This window comes from Pongo pygmaeus, chromosome 14 (genome assembly GCF_028885625.2).
Source record: "Pongo pygmaeus isolate AG05252 chromosome 14, NHGRI_mPonPyg2-v2.0_pri, whole genome shotgun sequence".
In the NCBI taxonomy this organism is placed as follows: domain Eukaryota; kingdom Metazoa; phylum Chordata; class Mammalia; order Primates; family Hominidae; genus Pongo; species Pongo pygmaeus.
Window position 1 is genome coordinate 116,444,113 of NC_072387.2, and position 23,122 is coordinate 116,467,234.

The 23,122-nt window shown below is 39.9% G+C and overlaps 1 protein-coding gene across 2 annotated transcripts in view; it reads right to left on the reverse strand.

Moving 5' to 3' along the window:
• Window positions 1–1,980: 1,980 nt before the first annotated feature.
• Window positions 1,981–23,122, reverse strand: part of EFNB2 (ephrin B2) — a 45,184-nt gene continuing 24,042 nt past the window's right edge. The window contains exons 3-5 of one of the 2 annotated variants that reach the window (XM_054446643.2): window positions 7,955–8,047; window positions 7,108–7,221; window positions 1,981–5,654 (exon numbers count right to left, since the gene is read on the reverse strand). In XM_054446643.2, the coding sequence (XP_054302618.1) occupies window positions 5,266–5,654; window positions 7,108–7,221; window positions 7,955–8,047 (596 nt within the window). In that variant the 3' untranslated portion in view covers window positions 1,981–5,265. The other variant, XM_054446644.2, reaches the window with a different exon arrangement.

Genomic DNA, 23,122 nt, shown 5'->3' on the forward strand with positions numbered 1-23,122 from the left:
AATAATGAATCGGAGTAGGAAATACTCTTTTCCATGACGATACTGAAAATTTGCCTTCAAGTAAGTGTATAGTGTAAATATCACAAACATAATTCAAAAATCCATCCAAAGTAAAAACTAAAGCAGTAGCACATCCAGGCTAGCGTCCTTGGTGCTGCAGTAGCTACTGTGTCTCCTGAGCCACCTGAGGCCTATTTGCTACCCAACCAAAAAGTAGGGTAATGGTCCTTTTTTTTTTACCTACATTAGGAAAGTGAGTTTTACTACTCCGGAGTTTTCTTTTTCTTTTGCTAATTCTTCTCTGGGTTGGGTTCAGAGACTGACAGTAAGCTGGACAGCAGTTACCCAGGAAGGAATACTTTATTTTTTCTCATTTCCATTGCGAACCTTTATCCCAGGGTTCTTTGCCAAAAAGGGAGTTGATAAGAAAGAGAGCTGGCTGCTGGCTGAGGGACACTTCCCTGTGCAGAGCAGTAACGTGCTCACAGCAGGCTGGGTTCACCTTTCAGACACAACAAAGGGCATCTGGTTATACGCCCTCTTGCAAGGAGCTTCTGCATGTGGTTCCTTCTTCCCAGGTGAAAAGAACAAGTGGACAAATCTTGTTTCTTAGCTGAGCTTGGCTTACTCAGAAAACGTGGTTTAAAAACAAGGTCCAAACCATGACATTGTGTATTCGGTCATTTATACTGTAATAGGGACCACAAAGTAAAGGTTGAAAATGCATGATTTCACTTTGGTTCTTTTCTTTTGCCCAAACTAATCAGAAATGACCTTGGTACATATGGTTGAGGGTTCAGCTTAGTTGCTTGGCCATAAAATTGCATACATAAACTTGGATCTGCAACTGAAGGCAGGTGGGTGTAGCAGGATAAAATCCTGGAATAGATGAAACTATGATTCTAGCATCAACGAAAACCCTGGGCCTCCGGGGATTGTTGTTGTTGCTGATGAAGGGAGGCATTTATTTAACAAACATTTCTCTAGTACAAGTACTATGCTAAGCTGTGTAGATCCCTGTGTCCAAACCAGCCTTTCTTCATCACCTGGGGACTTTTGAAACATATGGTTTCTTCCACTGATTGGGGTGTGGTCTTGGGCAGGTCAGTCAGACCTGGGAACTCTTCTGGCTTGCTTCCTGACTCCTGGGGCCTTTTCCCATTCTCCCTACCTAAAATGTCTCACTCTTATGGCAGGGATTAGCCTGAGATAATGTAAAGATCTTAGCACTCAGATCTCAAGGGTGTGAAGTTCTCTGCTACGGGTGGGGACTCTTGGTTGTTTAAAAAGCTACCCAGGAAGTATAATGATCAGTCTTAGTACCCAGGACTACAAGAGGCCTGAAAAATAATCTCACCCCTCAGGGTACATAGTTACCTTCCCCAGGAAGGTGACCACGGAAAGTGTGTTTTAAACTCACAGCTGGCCTCTGGGTTGCCTTCAACCAGTATCTCAAAATGTGCTTTCATCAATGTTAAGTTTTTACAAAAACATTTGACTTTTTTCTTCTCCCTAGGATTATTCTGTTAAGAAAAATGAATCGATAGACAGCTGTTTTGCTTCTATGGACACTAGATCAATTTGGAATTAAGTGTAAGATAAGAGTACATTTCCCTCTTTTTCCTCAGACAGTTAACTTTGTAGGTAACTATTCTGACTGTGCAATTCAGGTGCCACTAGGGAGATTTTCCGTTGAGGATTATTAGGATTTTATACAATTGCGTATTATTTTTGAAATGTGAATTCGTGGTTTTATGGGGAATAATGAGCTCACGGCTCTTAGCAAAATTAATATTTGTGTTATGTGCACATCCCGATTTGAAAAGTGGGCACACAGTGTCCATGGACAGAAGTCTCTGGATTACTGTAATTTTGGGGGAAATACAGTAAAGGAAGGCAAATTAAAATAACAAACAAAAAAGAAAGAAAAATGAAAAGAAAAGAAAAGAAGAAAAGTACTTTGAAGGCACTTTTTCCATAGGAAAAAAATATTTTATTTTTTTAAGAACAAATTCAGTTTGAAACATGTGGAATGTGACTTCACGGATTTCATTTTCTGGGGCTAACTGCAATGTGAAACTAAAGCAGATTTAAAACCTATGACAGGCTATTAAAATAAAACAAAGAAAGAAAAAAATATTTATAACTCAGGCATAATACTGTGTTACTTACAAATTGGACAACGAAATTTTAAATAAATATTCATGGTACATAATTACGGCACAAATATGCAGCAATTTGGCAACCTTTTATACCATTTTTTCCTCATTACAGTGCAAAGGGGAATGACACTGCCGTTAAACAAGCTGTAGCTAAATACATTGCAAAATTCAGATTTTATACAAAACATCTTGCTTAGACTTTATAAAAAACCAACATTGCTCTATGTACACAATCTGGGTAAGAAAAGCCATTTCTTTCTTGTTTTCACGTGTATTTTTATTAAAAAGGTGAATAAGGCTACTGTAACACCCCAAATCCATAGACAGTAAAATCTGAACCTATTTACAGCATCTTCACTTAAACATGATGGGTGAAATTCCAAAGTCGGGTGACCAGCGACGATCATACAAGCAAGGCATTTACAGTAACTTTCCAAAGCTAAACCAACTTCAAATAAAGGGACGCTTGGTAGATTGTCATATTCTGCACCAGACACAAAACAGACGCACAGAACACTTTTCAATTGGTTGCAGGGAACTCTTTTATCAATTCATCTGATTTTTCACAGTTTAGCATAGAACCAAAACGTAGCCAACTGATGATACATACATTTGATTTCATTAAAATCAGACTATTTCCCATTTTTCCCCTTCTCGCCCCTCTCCCCCATCCTAAAAGTAAGTTCTGATGGCTTACAAGAAACTCTTGTACGAATGCACAGAAAGGAGAGGTTGGGGTGATGGAAAGAATTACATATGTACTGTGGCTGGTTACCACGGCAACCCTCCACAGAAATATGATATAGATATATATAATATATATTGTAGATATATATTATACATATATGTACACATGTATACCACACACCCACTCACACATACACACACGCACTTTGGACCAACATCATTTCCAGGTTCAGGAAATAGGGGATCATAATTTCTGTGACAACTCATTTTTGCAGGTACTCACTGGAGGTCTGAGAACCTTAAAATGCTGTCGCTACATTTTTTTTCCCTTCCAATTCAGAAAGCAAAGTGTTACCATAGTAACAGGACTATGTTAAAGATGTCTATTTTGCATAGCACATAAAAAGTAGGTTTCCTGTTTACTCTTCTTGTTTCCCAGAAGGGAGGGGGTGCGGGGGAGGACAGGAGGAGGGAGCCAGAGCTAAATCGTCACCTGAAGCCCCCAGTGTGACCCGCTGGATTCTAGAGAACACTTCAGCCCATAAGGCAAGGGAAAACCCAACGCAGAAAATAAATGCCGGAACATCTTGTCATTGTTAAATATATGATGCAGTCACATCGACTTCCTGCTCTGCGGGGCTCGTACTTCCTAGTCTACGGTTCCGTGAGATGCCTTCGGAGGACTTGGTTATTTTTGCATTTGCTCTCATTATTGTTCTTTTTGGAATGATGTTGTTTTTCCCAGAAGTAGCTGTCCAATTTGTTTTTTTTAAGCGCTGAGCATTGGGACCACTTAATTGCCACAAATGAATTTCACATCTTCTGGTGTGTACTGTGTGCAACCTTAAAATATATATTAGTAAAAATCTTTCATTTTATATCCCTTGTGTTCTATATACCTATTATAAATATGTCCTATCTTCCTTCTCCCCCTGGACATCATAATTTATTTCCGTCTTAAGGACTCTAAGAGGTTTGCCGTATGTGCTTCACCTTGACACAGAGCACCAGGCGCTGCAGCCTCCATCAGTACCGACCCTGCAGCCCTGGCACCCGGACAGCACCGCATAAACCAAAGTGTCGTAAGGCTCAATCGGGAGGGGAAGGGGGAACCTGGGGGGAGGGGGATCTGACCTACCTTTTATAGATGAGAATTCTTTAATAACAACGATGATGATGGAATTACAGCCTGTTTGACCTTTGGCTTTCCAACTTTTAGGTCAGATTTGGCTCTCTGCTATTCTCCTAAATGCTTTCCCTGTGTTTAATAAAATGTGATAAGTATAGCAGCTGAGTCTGCTTAAAAAATCATCCAAAGCAGACCGACTCTCCTACAGCTCGGAGCTGTATATCTTATTGCCAGTACCACAACAGTCCTGCCCGAATATATCATCAGCGGCCTACTTTCTCCCTTCCCTCCAAGCCTGTTCCTTTCCCAACAATACCCGTCTTTGTTCCCCGGAATGAAGAGGGGCTTTTCTTCCTGCACATCGCTATTTGATAACAGCAAGTGCCTCCCCATGCACTGGAATCCACTGTGTGTGCTGTCGTGTCTCCTACTTGCCTCTTAAATCTCAGCAAAACCAAAGTGCTGTGCTACCTAATTGCTTTTTTCTTTTTTCCCTTCCAACTTTCTGTTTCAGAGGCAGCAGCAGTGAGCTGCAATTGCAGCCAGCCCTTTCCCCAGCCCCACTCCCTTCTACGAACTCTTGGCCTTCTTCGCAGACAGCCTAGCATCTGGCTAAAGGGCACCTTGTTAGCAAACACAATTTCTATGAACGGATTACCCATGGACTGAAGCTGTTGTTGCCAACGGCTGGAGGAGGGGACTCCAGACATGAGTGTTCCATTAGTGATGCAGATGTGGAGTGGAGGTCTCAGGTGAGGTGCTGCAGAGCCCTGGGTAACAGAACGAGTGAGACAGCAAGGACTAAACTCTAGAGATCTTTGCACACCTTAACTAGCCCAAGGTCCGTGTGACAAGTCCGGTATGCACTGCGGGGGAAACGCACCCCAGGCAGAAGCCGGCCCTTCCAGGCGTGGCGTCCTGGGGCACCTGCCAGGATGCTCACAGCCCTCTTGTCCACAAACCACTGTCTTCCCTTGGCTTCTGCAGAGGCCTGAGTGACCGCAGCACATGGCTTCGAGGAGGAGACGTGTGACGCGGCACAGCAGTCCGAATAGGCGTCTTCTGCACAGTCTTCCAGCTTCCAGGGAGCGTGTGTGTTCACCAAGGCCGAATGCTACAAGACTAGGTAAGCTGTCCAGCGCGACGGGCTCTTCCGAGGAGGAGTGTCCCTCTCCCCCGGTGCTGTGCTTCAGTCAATTCTCCAGCACGCGGGCTCTCAAACCCTCAAGGGAGGCATCGGGACATTAGGTGTCCTCTGGGAAAGCACAGGTACCACCAGGGTCCCTCTCAGACCTTGTAGTAAATGTTCGCCGGGCTCTGCGGGGGCATCTCCTGGACGATGTACACCGGGTGCCCGTAGTCCCCGCTGACCTTCTCGTAGTGAGGGCAGAAGACGCTGTCCGCAGTCCTTAGCGGGATGATAATGTCACTGGGCTCCGAGCCGTTGTTGTTGCCGCTGCGCTTGGGTGTGGCCAGTGTGCTGAGCGACAGTGTGGTTGTGTGCTGTGGCGAGTGCTTCCTGTGTCTCCTCCGGTACTTCAGCAAGAGGACCACCAGCGTGATGATGATGACGATGAAGATGATGCATCCTGAAGCAATCCCTGCGAATAAGGCCACTTCGGAACCGAGGATGTTGTTCCCCGAATGTCCGGCGCTGTTGCCGTCTGTGCTAGAACCTGCAGACGCGGAGACAGAAAAGGTCAGAGATGGTTACTGCTGTCCCGGTGCTGATGGACTGCTTTTATGACCCTTAAAAATGTGAAAAATAAGCCAGGCTTATTACTACCTAGAAGCTGGACTTTGCCTCACCAATACCTCATCTAAGAGCTCAATGCAAAGGGAAATGAGAGGTATCTCTAGGAGGGACTTCCCTACCCTCCCAAGCCACAGGGTTTCCTTTGTATTGTTATCCAGCAAGAGCACAGACTGTCGGTGACAGCCAGCCCTTGATCTTGCTTCATCTTGGAACCCGTGTCAGCCAGCCTGGGGCAGCGGCAGGGAAGAAAAAGGGAAGCGGCCAATTCTCCAGGTCAGCGGTGAGCGTTTATGTGGTATTGCTCTTCCGCCTCCTTTGAGAAAGGGAGTTTCATGCGAACCTTCAAAGGGCCTGCCTTCTAAAGAAGAGCCCTACCTCCTGGCAGAACAGAACAGCTCGGGAACGCGGAAGGAGTGAGGGGGCCTGGGAAAATGTGCAGCTCGTAACTCATCCGTATTATTTGATTTACACTTAAAATATATTTGGAAGGCAGCAGAAACTCTCACACCGAACAGACTGCCAGCCCAAATGTTAAGCACTAAAAAATTGCCTGGCATCATTATATTATCCATTTATCAGTTTGTCACAAGAATTTGACACATCTTGTCATTGAAAGTTAGAAATAACAACTTCCCTCCTTGACTCTTGGAAAGAGACGGAATATTGCTGCAGATGATAAATTCGCACAACGACCAACCAAGCACACAACAATCCCTAATACAAAACTGCTGATGTCTGCTCAACGGCTACTCTATAAAACCTTCATTAGCATGGTAACAAATACAGAACTATTTGTTCCAAGACTGTTAAGAAAATGAAGGTCAACGATGGACAATTTTATCTGGTATTCTACACTTTTGCCAGGGACCTGTTTAATATTTTCTTTTACATGGAAAATGTGAAACAAAATAACGATAACCACCTGAAAAAATACTATTATGCAATATTTAAAAATGTTACCATTTAAAATTTAGAAGAGGATCAATTAAACCCTCTGTGGATTACATATAATTAGATGAGGGATTAGCACATTAATTACATATACATTAACATCAGCTTTAAGCTGGCGTTGACAACCAGCTTGATAAAATGTCAGCCAATGAAACCTTTGGCCTGACAGAGTAGTTCTAATAACTGGCACTTACAGCTCATGAATTCTACTCCTTTGAATGTATGACTTTCATTGGAATGAGTTATTTTGTTCTTATTGAGTGTAATTAATAATGACTCACTGACAGCAAAGATTCCTGATCACTGTAACTTCCAGCTAATCCTAACTGGTTAGAAGTCCTTAGACTCTGCCCTACCTTTTAAGATACTACTAAGAATGTGGTACCCACAGACCTCCATACACACAGATCATGCTGTTATACCTGGATTTGGTTTTACAAAGGGACTTGTTGTCGAACTTCTTCCATTTATACCAGCTTCTAGTTCTGGACGTCTTGTTGGATCTTTATTCCTGGTTGATCCAGCAGAACTTGCATCTATATGAAAAACAAATGATTAATTACGGCACAGACATCTGACAATATCTAGCTTTAGGAGCTGCATATATATTTCAACAGGCATGAATAGCAATGAACATAAGAGTCTTTATGCAAAGTACTGTGAAATACAAGAATATAATTTTTCTTTTAAAACAAAATGGTTATACTAGTTATTTCAGAGGTTTAGATCGTGAGGCCATCTGTGGAAACTATAGGGATTCTTGCATTTGGCAGGCAAAGCATTGCAGATGACATTTCAATTTAACTGAGCAAGTTGATTGACTACTATACCAATTTTTAATTAGAAGAATAATTATTTCTTTCTGCACAATAGGTTATCTATATTGGAAAAGTCACAATGAACAAAACTCTTCTGTAGTCAAGATTCAGAAATGAGCAAAACTGCACAAGCTTTTAGTTTTCATTCTGGATATTTTGATTTTGAACCAAAGTGTTTTGCTTTTTAAAAAGAAATATCTGTCTATCATCTATCTATCTATCTATGGCAATAGACATTCTACCTTGCTGACACCAACTCTTAGAGAGATCTCCGATAAAAGCTTAGTACATTGACTTGAGGAAATCTGTCAGTGGCTCAAAGTGCAGAAGGGTTTGCTTTGAAAACTAAAGAGAAGCGCGAATGAAGGTGGGCGTCGGCAGCATTAGCGCCACACTAGCTGGGGGCTACACCAGGTCCCAGTGGCGTCATGAAGCAGCAGATGGTCTTTACCTTGTCCAACTTTCATGAGGATCTTCATGGCTCTTGTCTGGCACACCCCTCCCTCCTGGTTATCCAGGCCCTCCAAAGACCCATTTGATGTAGCTGATCAAAAATAAAATGGACAGAACAAAAAAATAAAGAAAAATCAGGAAATCAATAAGCCAAGTTTACATGAACATGAAATGTCTGAAAACAATTTGAAAAATAAGAATTCACTCTTAGTCACAAGTTTTCTGAAAGTATGGGGATGCTGAAAGCCAAAAAGAAAAAGAAAAAGAAACAAAGAGAAATGGATATCGGAAACACTGCCGCATGTATGCTATCTGACTCCAAATTTATTTAGGCACTTTCTCCTTCCTTCACAAATGACTGATTTAATGTTAGTCTATAAATAAAAGGGGTGGCATCTTTCAAAAAGTCTATGGACTCTTTTGGGGCCAAACTCAGAAGAGCAAAATAGTTAATGCAGCCATTTCCAAATGTGGTAATCATCCCCCCACACCTGCTTCCTCCACCACAGATTTCCTGCTTCAAGAACAATTAGCTTGACGCTCTGTTTGTCAAGCATCCAAGTTCTGTAAACACTAGACCAGGAGCCTCCCACAACCCTTGTCTTCTTTTTTCAGCCTTATACATGCTTAAGAAGTATACCAGAATTCAGGTCTTCAAAATCTCCCCTTTTTCCTCCATCGTTTTGTAAATCAGAAGAACACACGTGTTATTACTGCCAATGTCAACCTTAGTCAACCTCTTCAACCAAACTACCTGCTGCGGGAAAACTCTGGCTGAATAGAGGGTTCACACACATGCCCACCACTGATTCTGGGTCCTGTGGCAACCCTGGAGAGAAAGTGGGCACTTTCACCAGCCACTTGCTGGTGTTCACCAATTGAATTCCCTCTCCACCTCAGCAGTGAGGACTGGAAGGAAGGACAGAATCATTTTACCATTTTCAGCATTTTTTTTTTCAACAGCCTATGCTCTATTTAAACACATCCTTGTTCTGTCTCTTTAGACCAGTGAGGTCTCTGAATAGCTTTGTAACTCAAGCTGTAAAGAGATAGGCTGCCAGGTACTTTAATGAGAAACAGGCTTTGAATTACAGTTCAAGTTCCAGGAGAGAAAAGAAGGTGGAGAGTGCTAGACATTTTCATTCCCCTAAAGTTCAAGGGGCAAGGAACAAAAGTGTTTCATATACACTTCTGCAATTTAAATCCATTTTCTACCTGATTATCAAAGTCTTGTCTTGTAACACTGTACTTTGCAAGGGACTGAAAAAAGGATTGATTTTCCGGTAAAAATAAATCCCAAAGACATTCTTCTAATGGGATTGTTTGTTTTCCAAACAGTAGGTCAGCAAACAAGTTCTATATGCCTTTATGGTAGAAATATGCATTCCACTGAAATTATATTAACTACAAAAATAAGGCACTTATTTACTTGTCTTTGTGGTCTTGAATTAACTTTTACTTTCACTGTTTTCCTCAAAACAAAGGCTGCCTCTTCTGTGCATACATATCACTGTGCTTCTCTGAGTGCCTGCTTAAACTTTACAGTCTCACAATCGCATCTCATTCTTCTGTAACTGTGGATAAATTTTTCCCGGGAAACTGGGCAATAATTGCCATAATAATAATGTCTTGGAAGGTAGTAAGAAGCAGACAGTATCTGTTTGTAGATACAAACATTGTAGACCATTAAGAAACTGTTCAGCAGACAGCTTAAAAAAAAATACCTAAAAATTTTGTACACTTCTGTGAATCTAAAAAAAATATTTTTTTAATTATTTAATGGGGCTATTAAAAATTTTTTTTTATTATACTTTAAGTTCTAGGGTACATGTGCACAACGTGCAGGTTTGTTACATATGTATACATGTGCCATGTTGGTGTGCTGCACCTGTTAACTCGTCATTTACATTAGGTATATCTCCCAATGCTATCCCTCCCCCAGCCCCCCACCCCACGACAGGCCCCGGTGTGTGATTTTTTTCAGTTCTTCGTTCTGCTCTTTCCCTTTTCCCTCCTCCAAATATGTGCCTAAATTTTAAAGTATCCTTTCCTCCCAGAGGCTTCAAACTATGAGTTTCTATGAGCAGACCCTATTTCTGGACCATTTCAGAGCAGTGCTATAATCTTCAATTAATTGTTGAGAATTTTCCTATTTGATTTTTCTAAAAAATCAGGATACCTCTGCATATAGAAAGAAGTGAAAGGCTGATGTCTCTATTTGGCTGGTAGTTTAAAATGTTTGGTTTACTTAATTCAAGTGGAATCCCAATGTTTTTAAATTCACATGCACATAAATGAACCTACATGCAAAAGTGCACTCAAACTCAAAGTTAAATGACTTACTTTTTGTTGCTAAAAGTTTCAACACTAAGCTGAAAAATGACAAAATGAGATCTGAAGGGCAGTGCAGAAAGAAAGGGGAGGAATATACATTTATTTATTTTAATCTTGAGGGGAAAAGACAGTCAAAGATTCAGATCCAAAAGAAAAACAATTAAATGAGTATCAGCAAGAGAAAGACAGGCACAGTAGAGCAGAGTTACTTGTAAATAGAATTGAGAACTGCGTCTGCAGAGGGAGAAACTACTGATGACTTCTACTTTGTCAAATTGGAAGCACAAGAGGTGCACATTATTTGACTTTTTTTCTTTTAATTTGTAGGTCAGTGCCTTTTCTGAATATCAATGCTTTTGTGTGGAGCTCCCTAGGTTTACCAAAATGGTGTCTTGACAACCACAAATGTAAAATCTCTAGAGTATTAAAATTCAATTGGAATCTATAATTTAACATCCACAGACTACAAGACAGCAGGAGGAAGGCTGCGTTGCATAAGAATGAAACTGCTTTGCACCTTTAAGAGTGAAAACTTTTTTATTTCTTGGTTTAAAAAAAAAGTGTGGGGGGAAGAGGGAAACGTTCAAGTCTTAGAGTTGAATAAGGAAAAATCTACAGATGCTGCCTTTGTAGGTTCTTCTGAAGCCACAGGCTATTGCTTGTTTGGGGGAGTGTGCTTGCCGGGTGGTGAGCAAAAGTGGGCTGAACAGTCTGAGCGCAGACAGTTTTTCTGCTATATTCAGGATTTTGCTTCTTTTCCTTTTAAGTCAACCTGTGACTTGCAAAGGTTACTGGAAGATACTGAAAAATTCACAATTAATATTAAAATAACATCCCAAATACTTGGTTGCTTATAAAGGGGCATTTAAAATACAGCTACACATTCCACCACGAAAGATTTTTGCCATGAGTGAGAAATGATCTAAGGTGCCTGAATAACCCTGTTTTAACCCAGTGAGTACGCTGGTACTAACTGAAACTCCAGGAGGTAAACTTTACGAGCATAACATAATTCAAAATGACTTCAGTCTATTTTATACTTGATGTAAGTAGAGCTTCCCATAGTAAAAATCACCTTTCTTCTCCCCTGCTACACCCTCATCACGGAGTATAATTCTTATGCTGAGGTTCCAAACCTATCTCCTTGAGCAGTGACACAGCTAAAAAAAAAAAGTCTCCTATCCCAATTACACCTCCTTCCTGGCAGCGAACTCTGAAATAAAACCACAAGATTAATATTCTGATTTCTCCTGCAAGTCACCAAGAAGCTTTGAAAGGCTTAGTGGCTGATTTTGAAAAATAACAAGAAATTGCTAATGCTTGGGAAAAAAAATCTATTTCCATTTCAGGAGACAATTTTGCAATTATGTTCATTGTTCATTTGAATGTACTGGGAATTTTTAACTTAGAGAAAGAGTGAAAATAAATTGTTAGTTCATTATACTTAGGTTTTCTTTGTATCTTTCTATCAGCGTGATCTAATGCAGCCACAATCATAGTATTGCTAAATAGATGAAATCACATTTAATCATTCAGAGATAGAAAAAATAACATTGTTATAACTAAGCTTTTAGTGCCCAGTATTTTTTTTCCCTTGGCTCAGGAAAAAAATAGACTTTACAAATCTAAAAATTACCAGAAAAGTTTCTCTATCCAGTTGGAAAATAGGCTTAATAAAGATACATGGGCATTTTACAGCCTGCTTTTAAAAGCTTTTGCTTCAGGGGTCTAACTGCATGTAGTAAGTTTATAGAAGTCACTACATTGTCCCCCCCAGGGCCTGAGTTCCAGTGGGTAGAGATTACTGCTCAGCAAAAAAGTTCCTTGAGTTCACATCGTCTAAAAGTTCTGCAGCACATCTGAAACCACACAGCTGCCATCTGCGGTTTGCCATCTATTTGCACCTATACTTATCTGCAGTTCTTAGTCACTGGGAAGAGTATACTGGTTATCTGAGTAGGAAAAAAAAGAGAACCAGTGAGTAACTGTAAAGCAGACTGGAAGGGCAAGAATATTTCTGGCTGTGCTTTTTAGCCCATCCCCGCGAAGAGGAAGTAGTACTCCATTTTCACATGTCTTCATCTGATGTTCACCGCTCTGCTCCCAGGAGGCTAAGCTCCAGCCCCACATCTTGGCTGTGTTTAGTCCACCACATTGCTAAGAGTGTGCTAATCAGATGGACAATCAAACTTCTGGATTTGTACCGATATACGGGTCTCACTGGCACAGAGATTTGAAACGGGGAAGCACAAAAAAATCCTACAGAATAATGGTACCACAGTTCTTATGGAAAGAACGAAGCACCAGGAAATATAAATACTATGGAGGGTTATTTCAAATTATTGAAAAATGTAGCGTATTTGTACGGGGCCAGGATGGAGGAGAGGGCCGATGGATACTTGAAAGCAAGTATTTGTATCAACTCCGTTGAAGAAGCCCGTCAGAGAGACATAATCAGCATCCAGAGTCATGAAAACCACAGAGTCGCCAGAATAAAAACGTCGCCCTTACATACAGCTGCACTGGACACAACTCACTCTCACATAACCACGAAACAAGTAGCATTTTATGAACATTCTCTGTCAATATCTATGGGAACTATTCTTTTCCAGCATGTCCTCACATGCTAGCCTTGCTAATTTGGACTTCTTAGGCGAGTCTTCCTACACATCAGTTTCCTTAAGCTCAATACAGACTTCTGAAGATCGGAAGACTGTTATCTTGGCAAACTGAGGAACTAAAAAAAGCATAATCCAGTAACAACATGGAAAGCAAAGCCGTGACTTTAAAATAAACATAAACACAACAACATACCAAACTATATTACTGTTTTCTTCTACCACAGGGCTATCAAATCTGAGTGTCAAAAAAAAAAAAAAAAAAAAAAGAATAAGGTAAGTTGAAAAATAAGAAGGCTGATAAAAAAATAATTAATGTGAATATACAACCTAGGAAGCTAAGATTTATCTATTTAACACCCTGACATCAATTCAAACTATGTACTCTAGAAACAAGAATTCAATTTCTGAAACTCAAATTAACGTAGTTGAATGCCCTGAGTTTCACAGTTATCTTTTAAGATGCTAACTCAGAACAAAAGTTCTAAACATGGAAATGATAATGTTCACTGAATGCCAAAAATAAATGACTGTTTCTTTAAAGTTAATTAATAAAACCTTCTGAAACAGAAACATCTATTTAATTTGCCAAAAGGAAAAAGAGAATTTCATTCATTTTTTTTCTAACTTCTTCCTTTTATGTGTTTTTCACTGTGGCTTTAAAATGAGAAAAATGAGAAATATAATCATGACTTCCAAGGGCCTCATTATTCTTGTTTAGCTTAATATATTTAAAAAATTCAGCATTACTTCAAATCACATAGCACTTCATCCTATAATACCAAATTTGCCTTATCTTAGACCAAAGTTTTATGGTATACTTCCCCTAAATGGCCTCACTTGAAGAAAGAAAAATACAGAAGAATTTATTTTCTTTCTTTTTTTTTTTTTTTGAGACGGAGTCTGGATCTGTCGCCCAGGCTGGAGTGCAGTGGCGCGATCTCGGCTCACTGCAAGCTCCGCCTCCCGGGTTCACGTCATTCTCCTGCCTCAGCCTCCCGAGTAGCTGGGACTACAGGTGCCCGCCACCACGCCCGGCTCATTTTTTGTATTTTTAGTAGAGATGGGGTTTCACAGTGTTAGCCAGTTTGGTCTCCATCTCCTGACCTCGTGATCCACCCACCTCGGCCTCCCGAAGTGCTGGGATTACAGGCGTGAGCCACCGTGCCCGGCCCAGAAGAATTTATTTTCAAGAAGAAATTTATACTTAGCAAAGTTAATTTAAACAAAACAAGCCCTCTACTTGATGAGACGGTTCTCACTGACATTTGATTAACTCTTATTTAGCCACAGCTAAAACACTGTATAAACTACCAGTGATGTAGGATGTGTGAGTTTTTCACCTGTGAAAATATTGTTCAGTATGATAGGAAGAATCACTTGAATTAATACCACATTGCTATGGTTGTGTTTTGAAAACTTAAAGCAGTAAATCATGCATTAAGAAGTAATAACTGGCTTAGCTTCAGTGACTTTTCTATGCAACACAATTAATTAGTTTTCTGCACTAAACAGAATAATTTGGAAAAAGTAGATTCTAAAATTGAGTCACAATTTAGACCTCCCCTCCTGTTTGCCAGCATTGAAATATGACTGAAGATGTTATCAAGTGCAAATGGATGCTCTTAAAGAAAATGGTACAGTTTTATTTCCTTAATTTCAAATATTCATGATGAACAATAATAGGACATTCTACCCAGAGCTCAGAAATAAGAGTGTTAACAATGGAACAACTTTGAAGCAGTTTGGTAAGTTGTTTTTGTTTGTATGTACACTTAAAAGATTTTGATGACATATATTACTTAATTACTTCTACTTGAGAAGAGAAAGGATACCAGGATACAGAACTGAGTTTACAGGTGCCATCATGCTATGTGAGGCTTGGACACTGAGGGAGAAGGTCAATCTACTGAGAGAACAGTCACAAAATAAAGCAATAAACACCACATCTAGAACACGAGAAATTCTAGCACAGCTTTCACATAAAGCCTTTTAACCATTAAAAACCGTATGAATGTCAAATAGCAATCAGTGAAGACATTCAGGGCCATAGTTATCTTTGACAATACAGACCTGGAAAGCTACTGGCTACAGACACTCAAGAGTGAAAAGACGGAAGAGCAGAAAGCAGTGATGGCAGGTGCACATGTGTGCGTGTCTACATGTGTGTGCTTGCAAGCACGTGTACAAACAGAGGGTACAGATCAAGAAAACATACCATCCAGGCTCAGTGATGTACACCGACGCTTTTCTGAGAAAGACCAGATAGTACTGGCAATAAACTTCACCTCCCCCAACCCCCGACTTTTTTGTTTGTTTGTTTTGCTAGAGACATGTTTAACCACATAAGATTATTTATGGAGTTGTTTATTTTATTTCCCCTCAAAATATTGTTTGGAACACCTTGGTGTCTTGACTTTTAATAAATTCTGTTGAGGAAAAACATCACTTTCTAAGTCTAAGATCTTATCGTTAAAAGTTATGACGATTTATGCAGGTGGAATCTCTCAGTTAAAAAAAATTTAACATAATTTCAAAATAAAAAACAAAACAGAAAAAAAAGCTTTTCTTCTAGTATAATTTAAGGGACCATTTCTTATTGCCACAGTAATTCAGAAAAACTTAATATAGTGGGAACATGAGAGTCAATGGTAGAAGAATAAGTAACTTCACATAGAAGAGCCAGCCTTAGACACACCTGAATATGTGTCCTGAGCTAGGGAATCCGGGAGTGGCCAATGTGGAGAGTCATTCCTTGTCTATGAGGAACAGCTGAGCCCTCGGCCCATCCTGTGGAACATGGGCCGTACAGGGACTCGAGGTCCTAAGTTCTGGAGTAAATGAAGGTTGCCAGGTGGAAGTCATTAGCTGGGTGGTGTTAAGTGAAAATGCTATAGATAAACTACATGCTGTTTGCAAGCAGATGCAGTTTTCCTGCCCAGCTCACTGCCACGGGCCCATGCGGATATCTTGTCTAGCCCATTGCCACTGGACTCTCTCTCTCATGTATATGAGCCCCCAATAAAACCCCATGTCTTGAAAAAAAAAAAGTCAGCCTTAATATGCTTAATATGGGCCAAAATGTACTAAGATGGAGGAATTGTGTTTTAAAAATAGGTGGCCAGATGACCGCTTCAATAGTAATGACTAAGCTCCCATTTTTAAAGAAAAGAATAATGTAAGAGTTCTAAAGATAAAACATCATTCCCTATTGTCTATGTTAGCTGTACTTAAGCATCAGATTTTTTAAAATGAAACTTCCCAGGGAAGGGAGAGTGATAATATCTAATGAAAATATTCTGAACCATGAAGAGGCATGTGTTTGAGTGAATTATTTCCAGCACATAATCCAGTGCCTGCTCTCAAGATTTTGACAGTCTTAATCATTAAAATATCCTTGCCAAGATACGAAAAGGTCTAGCTGGGAAAGGGTCAGAGTAAAAAGTTCATGGTGGGGAGGGTGCACATCCCACAACCCTCTAGCTCTTTCTACTGTCACTAATTGCATGCAATGATATTAATGACCCAGTAATTGCAAGATGAGTGGCACTGAAGTGGAAAACATCCATCGGAGGCAGAGTTCATCTCTAGGTGGTGGGACTTCACCAGCGACCGAATTAATGTCTGCTGACAGTTTAGAATATAACACTGCAGAGGAGAAAATGCACTACTCTCATGGCATCACAGCTTAGATGGACATGTTGTTTGCTTTGACCATTTAGAGACCAGTAGTAACCCCAATAAGGTGCCCCTATCTGAATGTGCCCTACACATGAACCTTATTCCGTCCAGGGGACATGTTCTATCCTCTAAGAATCCAGAGCAATTTCCCACGTTTGTGCCAATAAAAGAATACCTTCATCTCCTGTTTAACATCAGGAACAACAAAACGGGCTACTTCACCAATGCAAAAAGCCACGTGCAAAGCAGAACTGTCACCCAGCCTGGCTCCTCTGTAATGAGATCAATTACACTCCAGCTTGAGGGTCTGCCAATCCATCAGTCCGTCTATCCAGCCAGCCAGCCAACAAAACTGTTGCACTTGTACTTGGCTAAGGAAATTTGAAGTCTCATACCACCTCTACTTGTACGTTTGAGAGATTTTTATTTTTAATAACTATATTATGTAGCAACTTTCTATTGAGGGGCTCAAAGTACTTGCTAACACAAAAACACAAAATAGTATAGACTTATTGAAAAAATGGAATTAAAAGTATGTCTAAAAAGAAAAAGAAAATTCATAAGAGCTAACAAATTGCCACTATAACCACCTTTTCCCAATGGCCTTCCTTTCCTAGTACCCTGTAGGATTTTCTTAGTTCAACTTTGGGGGCAGATGATTGCAAGCTGGTTATATGTACACAATATATGACAAAGCGTCAGTACCAAAATGTCTGATACAAGCATACAGTCCATCCTTTATAGTTCATGAGCTTCTCTGCTGTTGCTATGTATGCAACATGTGTGTACGTATACTCTGCTGTCTCTATATATGTGTTATGTATGCATGCATACTATCTTTACTATTGCTACATGTGCACTTAGATGTTTGGACCCAGGAGGCACTGCTGTAAACTAACAATGCTGGCCTAAGGGTCCAGCGGCCCTGGATTGAGTTTTGTTTCTGACATTTGATGGCCAACTGAATTGCACTAAGCTACTCACACTCTCTAAGTTTCAGCTTTCTCACAGTGATAAAAATTGCTCTAAGACCTAACTGCTCTGTGTTTCTAGACTTCAAAGTGAGAGAAGATTATGTGAAGGCCACAACGCTTCCCTAAGTGATCAAACACCCAGACTGAAATTTTGAAACTTCAGGAACAAATGTGACTCTTAAGAACTATACAAATAAGTTAAAGTAATATTTGTTTGTCTGGTCTGTGTGTCTTGGCTATTTTCATGTGTTTTATTTTGCTTTAAAGTTTTATCTTCTTGATGAATGTTTAAAGGTTATTAAGAAAGAAGCCTGTCCTCTTTCATTCTTGTACTAGGTCTCTAGCATTGTCCAGTTATTTATAAATCCCAGTGAACCTTAAAAAAGCCATAAATAAGGTGCTAAAGATACCAAGATACATTTTATGAAATAATGAAGGCAGTTTTATTCTGAGCAATTCCTAAATAATTTTTGCTGTCATGATGGCTTAGGTGATGTCATTTAATGTGAACAGAGTCTCCGTCCACAACAGCTTTTTCTTCTTACACACTGAGCCATATGGGACAGACATCCCCGTGGTCGTGACTCCATTATACCTGAGAGCCAGAAGTTTCTCAGTGCAATCTCAAGTTAAGCAGAAGCTGAGACTTTAATCCTTAAGTGTAAAGAATTTATCTTTATTCATATTAAATTCAATAAGGAGTCTCACTGACACATACTGGGAAAACCTTTAAGACAGCCAGAAAAGGAGTTCACATGATGTTAAGAAGTAACAGAAACAACGCTTCTAATTATCAGACTAATGGACTGATCTACTTTCCCAGCTAGCCTCAGTGATAACGCAACCCTGACACATTTTCTTCTCTGGAAGACAATTTATACCACATTAGGATGCTACTAAAATTATCAATAAACATACACTATTTTCATTGTGTAACAGGGAACTGAAAAAAAGTCCTGGCAGGGCTGGTGACATGGAAATTGGGAAAAATGATTATATGTATCTGAAGACTCCTCCCCTGTCTGTCTCTTTTGGGTCTTACAAAGGATCTGCTAACAAGCTTGGGCAATTCCATGAACAAAAAAGATACATAAGTGCATGTTTCTTGGTAAAGGAAGCTCAAGGACAAAAGGGCTTTTATAACACTCAAAGAAGACAAAGAGAGAAGATCTTATAATTAAGTTATGCAGCATTCCTGAAACGTGTAAACTCTCTGGAGTTCCATTTTATGGATGGACTTCAAATCAGCCAAGCTTTTGGGGCCCATCCTCTCCAGCTTGCAGCCAAGCACAGGTCTGCCTCCAGCCTGGAGCCTCATACTTCCTCCCCTGCTCCAAAGTTAACTCTTAGTTATATGTATTTGGTGTCAAAGGTGGAAGTAATAAGCATTTTATATATCCCACTGCATCTGGATTCCCATCAACCCTGTGAAGCAGGTGCTGTCATTATCCCCACTTTACAGATGAAGAGACTGAGGCAGAGAGGGGTTAAGTTACTTGTCAAAGGGCACTCAAGAACTCGGGTCTTCCAGACCCCAGACTCTCAACCTAAGATGTTGATCTGTTTCTCTTGGACAGGGGGAGGGTGGTGGTGGTGCTGTATCCCCCAAGATCCCAAATGCACAGTCTCTGGCAAGATTCTGATGAATATCCTATTACAAAGATGACAGCTGTAGGTTAAAAATAAAAATGAGTTTAAATGCTTGAACTCAGCCATTATGCTCAAGGTATCAAACATAAATCCTCACCCCTCAATCAGAGGACCCAAATGACAGGCTGATGTTGCTGTATCACCAAATGGGATTACATTTAATGATGGAAATGTGGCTTTTGCTACATTTATCGTACATAAATAATTCATCAAATAAAGCACATAATCGCTTTATACAGCCCACACATTATTCTATATTCTAAAAGAAATCTATACGTTAAGAGGACATTTGAAAGCTCCTCTATCTTGCTAAAGAACAGTGCATTCAGTACGTTTCAGTGCTACTTGCCAAACCTACACCCCAGAAATAAGTAAATCAAAAGCAGAGAACAAAACAAAAATATGCTCAACAACATAAGCAATAGACTCTAAAGTTCTTCTGCTTTGATTCTTTAAGAATATTGTTTCATTATATTTGTGCAAGCATTTTACTTTATTCTGTGATTTTGCTTAGAAGTGGAGTACATGTCTAAAAAATAGCAAAGCTGTTTGTGAAGCTTTCCAATTTTGCATGCTCTTTATTAAAAAAAAATAAAAAATAAAAAGCTATAGACAACTGAACCAATGAGGGCCCTAAGAAATGGCAGCTTCTCCAGACTCGTTCAGTGTTTCTTAAGGAAGACTTTGCCAAGGCATGGAGAGTGAGGGAGGCCTCCAACAGGATGCCATGAACACCACAGGGTGGATCTCACAGAACAACCTTTAATCAAACAGTCCTTAGGAAAGATGACTTATGGACTATGCCACAAGATGTGTCTTAGCTATGGATTTGCAGCAAAATAATGCAAAAGCCATATGAAGCTAAATTGGGAGGTGCTTCATTAATACGGTTTTCTTTGTCTAACAGCTCTGCTGTAGCTACTGTTCACTTGAAAAGTATGAAGACAATGGCATTCATTTTTCATCCACCTCTGACTCACATGATTTTGGTAGTGTGACGAAAACCTCTTTGTGGGTTATTTTGCAAGGTTTTATGCGAAGGTAGAATAACCAGCCCACAGAACCTTCATAAGGACAGCTGTTGCAAAGGGCCAACACACCAAACCTGCTGACTCATTCAGCTCTGGGTGTCGCCTCTGAAAAGAAACTAAACCAGGCATAGAAAGTGCTGCAAAGAAAACTCTATGGATAAAGGCTACGAACACAAGAAGGCTTTCCCAGTATCAACTGGAGCATTTAGTAAGTCTAAGACACAGCTTCCCTTGAAAATGGGCAATTTCAGAACAGTTATTTCATGAACATTAAAAAAAACTTTAACGACAATAATGAAATAACTATAGGTTAGGTAAATTAGCTACTCTATTTTTAAGGCAATTAAAGATCTGAACATAATAAAGAAAAGGTCTCTTCAGACCACATGGCCATAATATCTCCATCTTTGCATCACTTGAAGATTAGGAGATCTCATTATGCAAATCAGGCCCAGGGCTAATTACTGAAATAGGTCACTTGAAAAAGTCAATTCTAAACAAGAATAAAAACCCACATACAGATGCTCTGTGACTTAGGTGGGGCTATGTCTTGATACTTGATAAGCACAAGGTAAGCTGAAAATATCATTAAATTGAAAATACATTTAATACTCCAATAAACCCATAAGAAAGTTGAGAAATTTAAGTGGAACTATTGTAAGTCGGTGACCATTCGTATATAATTTTGCCACAAGTTAAAAAACAAATAACCATCTATGAGAAGAACGAATGAGGATGCATATCAGTTTGCCACATATCTCCTAAGGGGACTTAGTGAATACTTAGTGTGTTTAAAAATACAGTTCAAATTAAAAATTCATATTCACGTCTGAAACTCACAAGTGTGATGACTATATTTTAAAGCAGGTAACACCACAAATCAAATTAAATGTTTTTAAAGAATTTACAGAGGATCCTGTCCATTTGAAACCACACTAACAAGTGATCCTATATTGGATTTGTATGCCCAGCCCTAAGGTGGCTTGAAACTGGAGGAGACCGCCATCATTAGCCAGAACAATGACAATACTAAAAGTGTTTTTTAGGGAAATAAATTAAAGTTCAAAGAAATAAAATTGACTTTCTCATTAAGCTTAGGAAGCAGGACTAGCAAGTAGGACTCTAGGTTCCTGGTTTAATTCTTCTGAAATGCTGTTCATGTAGGGTACTCCCCAATGCAAGTCAGTCCCTCTGGACTGCTCCTCACTGGGGGAAAGTCAAGCACTCCTCCAAAGCATCAGATCTCTTTTTCCTCTCCATGGAAAGAAACCAGCACACAATAACATATTTATTATAACACTGCTCGTTCTGAAGGCGCTTACCAACTAGACACTCAGATTTGGGGTTAAACCCATGTAGAATTTATTAAAGCTGAACTCAAATACCAATATTATTTACTGTCTCAAAGTGAACCAACGATTTGAAGTGTTAAAAATATACATGTAAATTTTAATACTTTCCGTCATGCTACCTAGCACTATTTATAAATGTACTGATATAAAAATTACTAACTTCAAACACTTTCCTTCTCAAAAAAGCCAGTACAGAGCTTCACTGTGTGTGTGTGTGTGTGTGTGTGCATTTGTCTGATATGCAAAGTAGTGACTTTTTAAAATCCATTCATTGTTTTGGTGTATTGGAACTTATGCAGAAGCAATACAAAGTCAATATTAATTTCTAAAACTATTTTAACATTTGTTCTCTGCATTTCCCATTTCCTTTCTAGGGAAACTTGTAGATCAATGAGCTTTGCTGTAGGGTGGGTGAGAAATTGGCTTCTATATTTTCCCAAGTATCTGAAACGCCTTCCTCTGCCTACGCCATCGTGCAAGTCTTTCAACTCTGCTGAAAGTCTCAGCTGGACTTCCTGGCAAACTTCTGAGCCCTGAGTCCTTCACCCAGCCCTTATGACAGTCCCCCAAAGCAACATTCAAATAGCCTCTCATAGTTTCAAACTTGAGACCCTCAATTCTATATTAAGAAAGATTCATTTATCCCAGGCTACCATATGCTTTTGCATGGTAAATCATAACTCTAAGGAGAGCTCTGATGGCCAGAGTAGCTCAGTAACTGCAATGAACCTGTTAGTGTGGTATGAAGAGTTTCCAAAAAAAGAAAATAATAGATGTCATTATTGTGTAGATTAATATTATAATTACAAATTAAACTGCTTCTAAATACAAATCTCTCATGTATTCATAAAAAGCAATTATTAAATGCTCACTACATTAAGCAAAGAGATGTTGGTAAACATTTATTTGCATATCTTGCATATTATTTCACACTGAAGGTTAAACTCTTAATGTTTACTAAAATTCCACTTGCGCCCAGTGCGAACTTAGAATTTGCAAAGCATTCTTCATGAAGTCATAAGCTAAAGTAAGAAGAGAGACTCTGGGTGTATTGGCATTATCAGTGGACTTGGGCTGCATCCACGCATTAGGGACATGCGTTCACTGCCCTAGGGCATCTCATCTCTAGTGTGTCCACTCTTCCCATACCAGTACCTTCTTTCTCCCACCCTACCCAGGGGCATCAGTTTCAGTTCCCTGTGAATGTCATGCTTAACAGTAGCTTTCACTGAGAAAGTCTTACTTTAAAAGTCTTTACTAAGGCCAGGCGCGGTGGCTCACGCCTGGAATCCCAGTACTTTGGGAGGCCAAGGAGGAAGGATCACGAGGTCAAGAGATCCAGATGATCCTGGCCAACATGGTGAAACCCTGTCTTGACTAAAAATACAAAAACTAGCGCACGCCTGTAGTCCCAGCTACTTGGGAGGCTGAGGAAGGAGAATCGCTTGAACCCAGGACGCGGAGGTTGCAGTGAGCCGAGATCACGCCACTGCACTCCAGCCTGACGAAAGAGACTCCATCTCAAA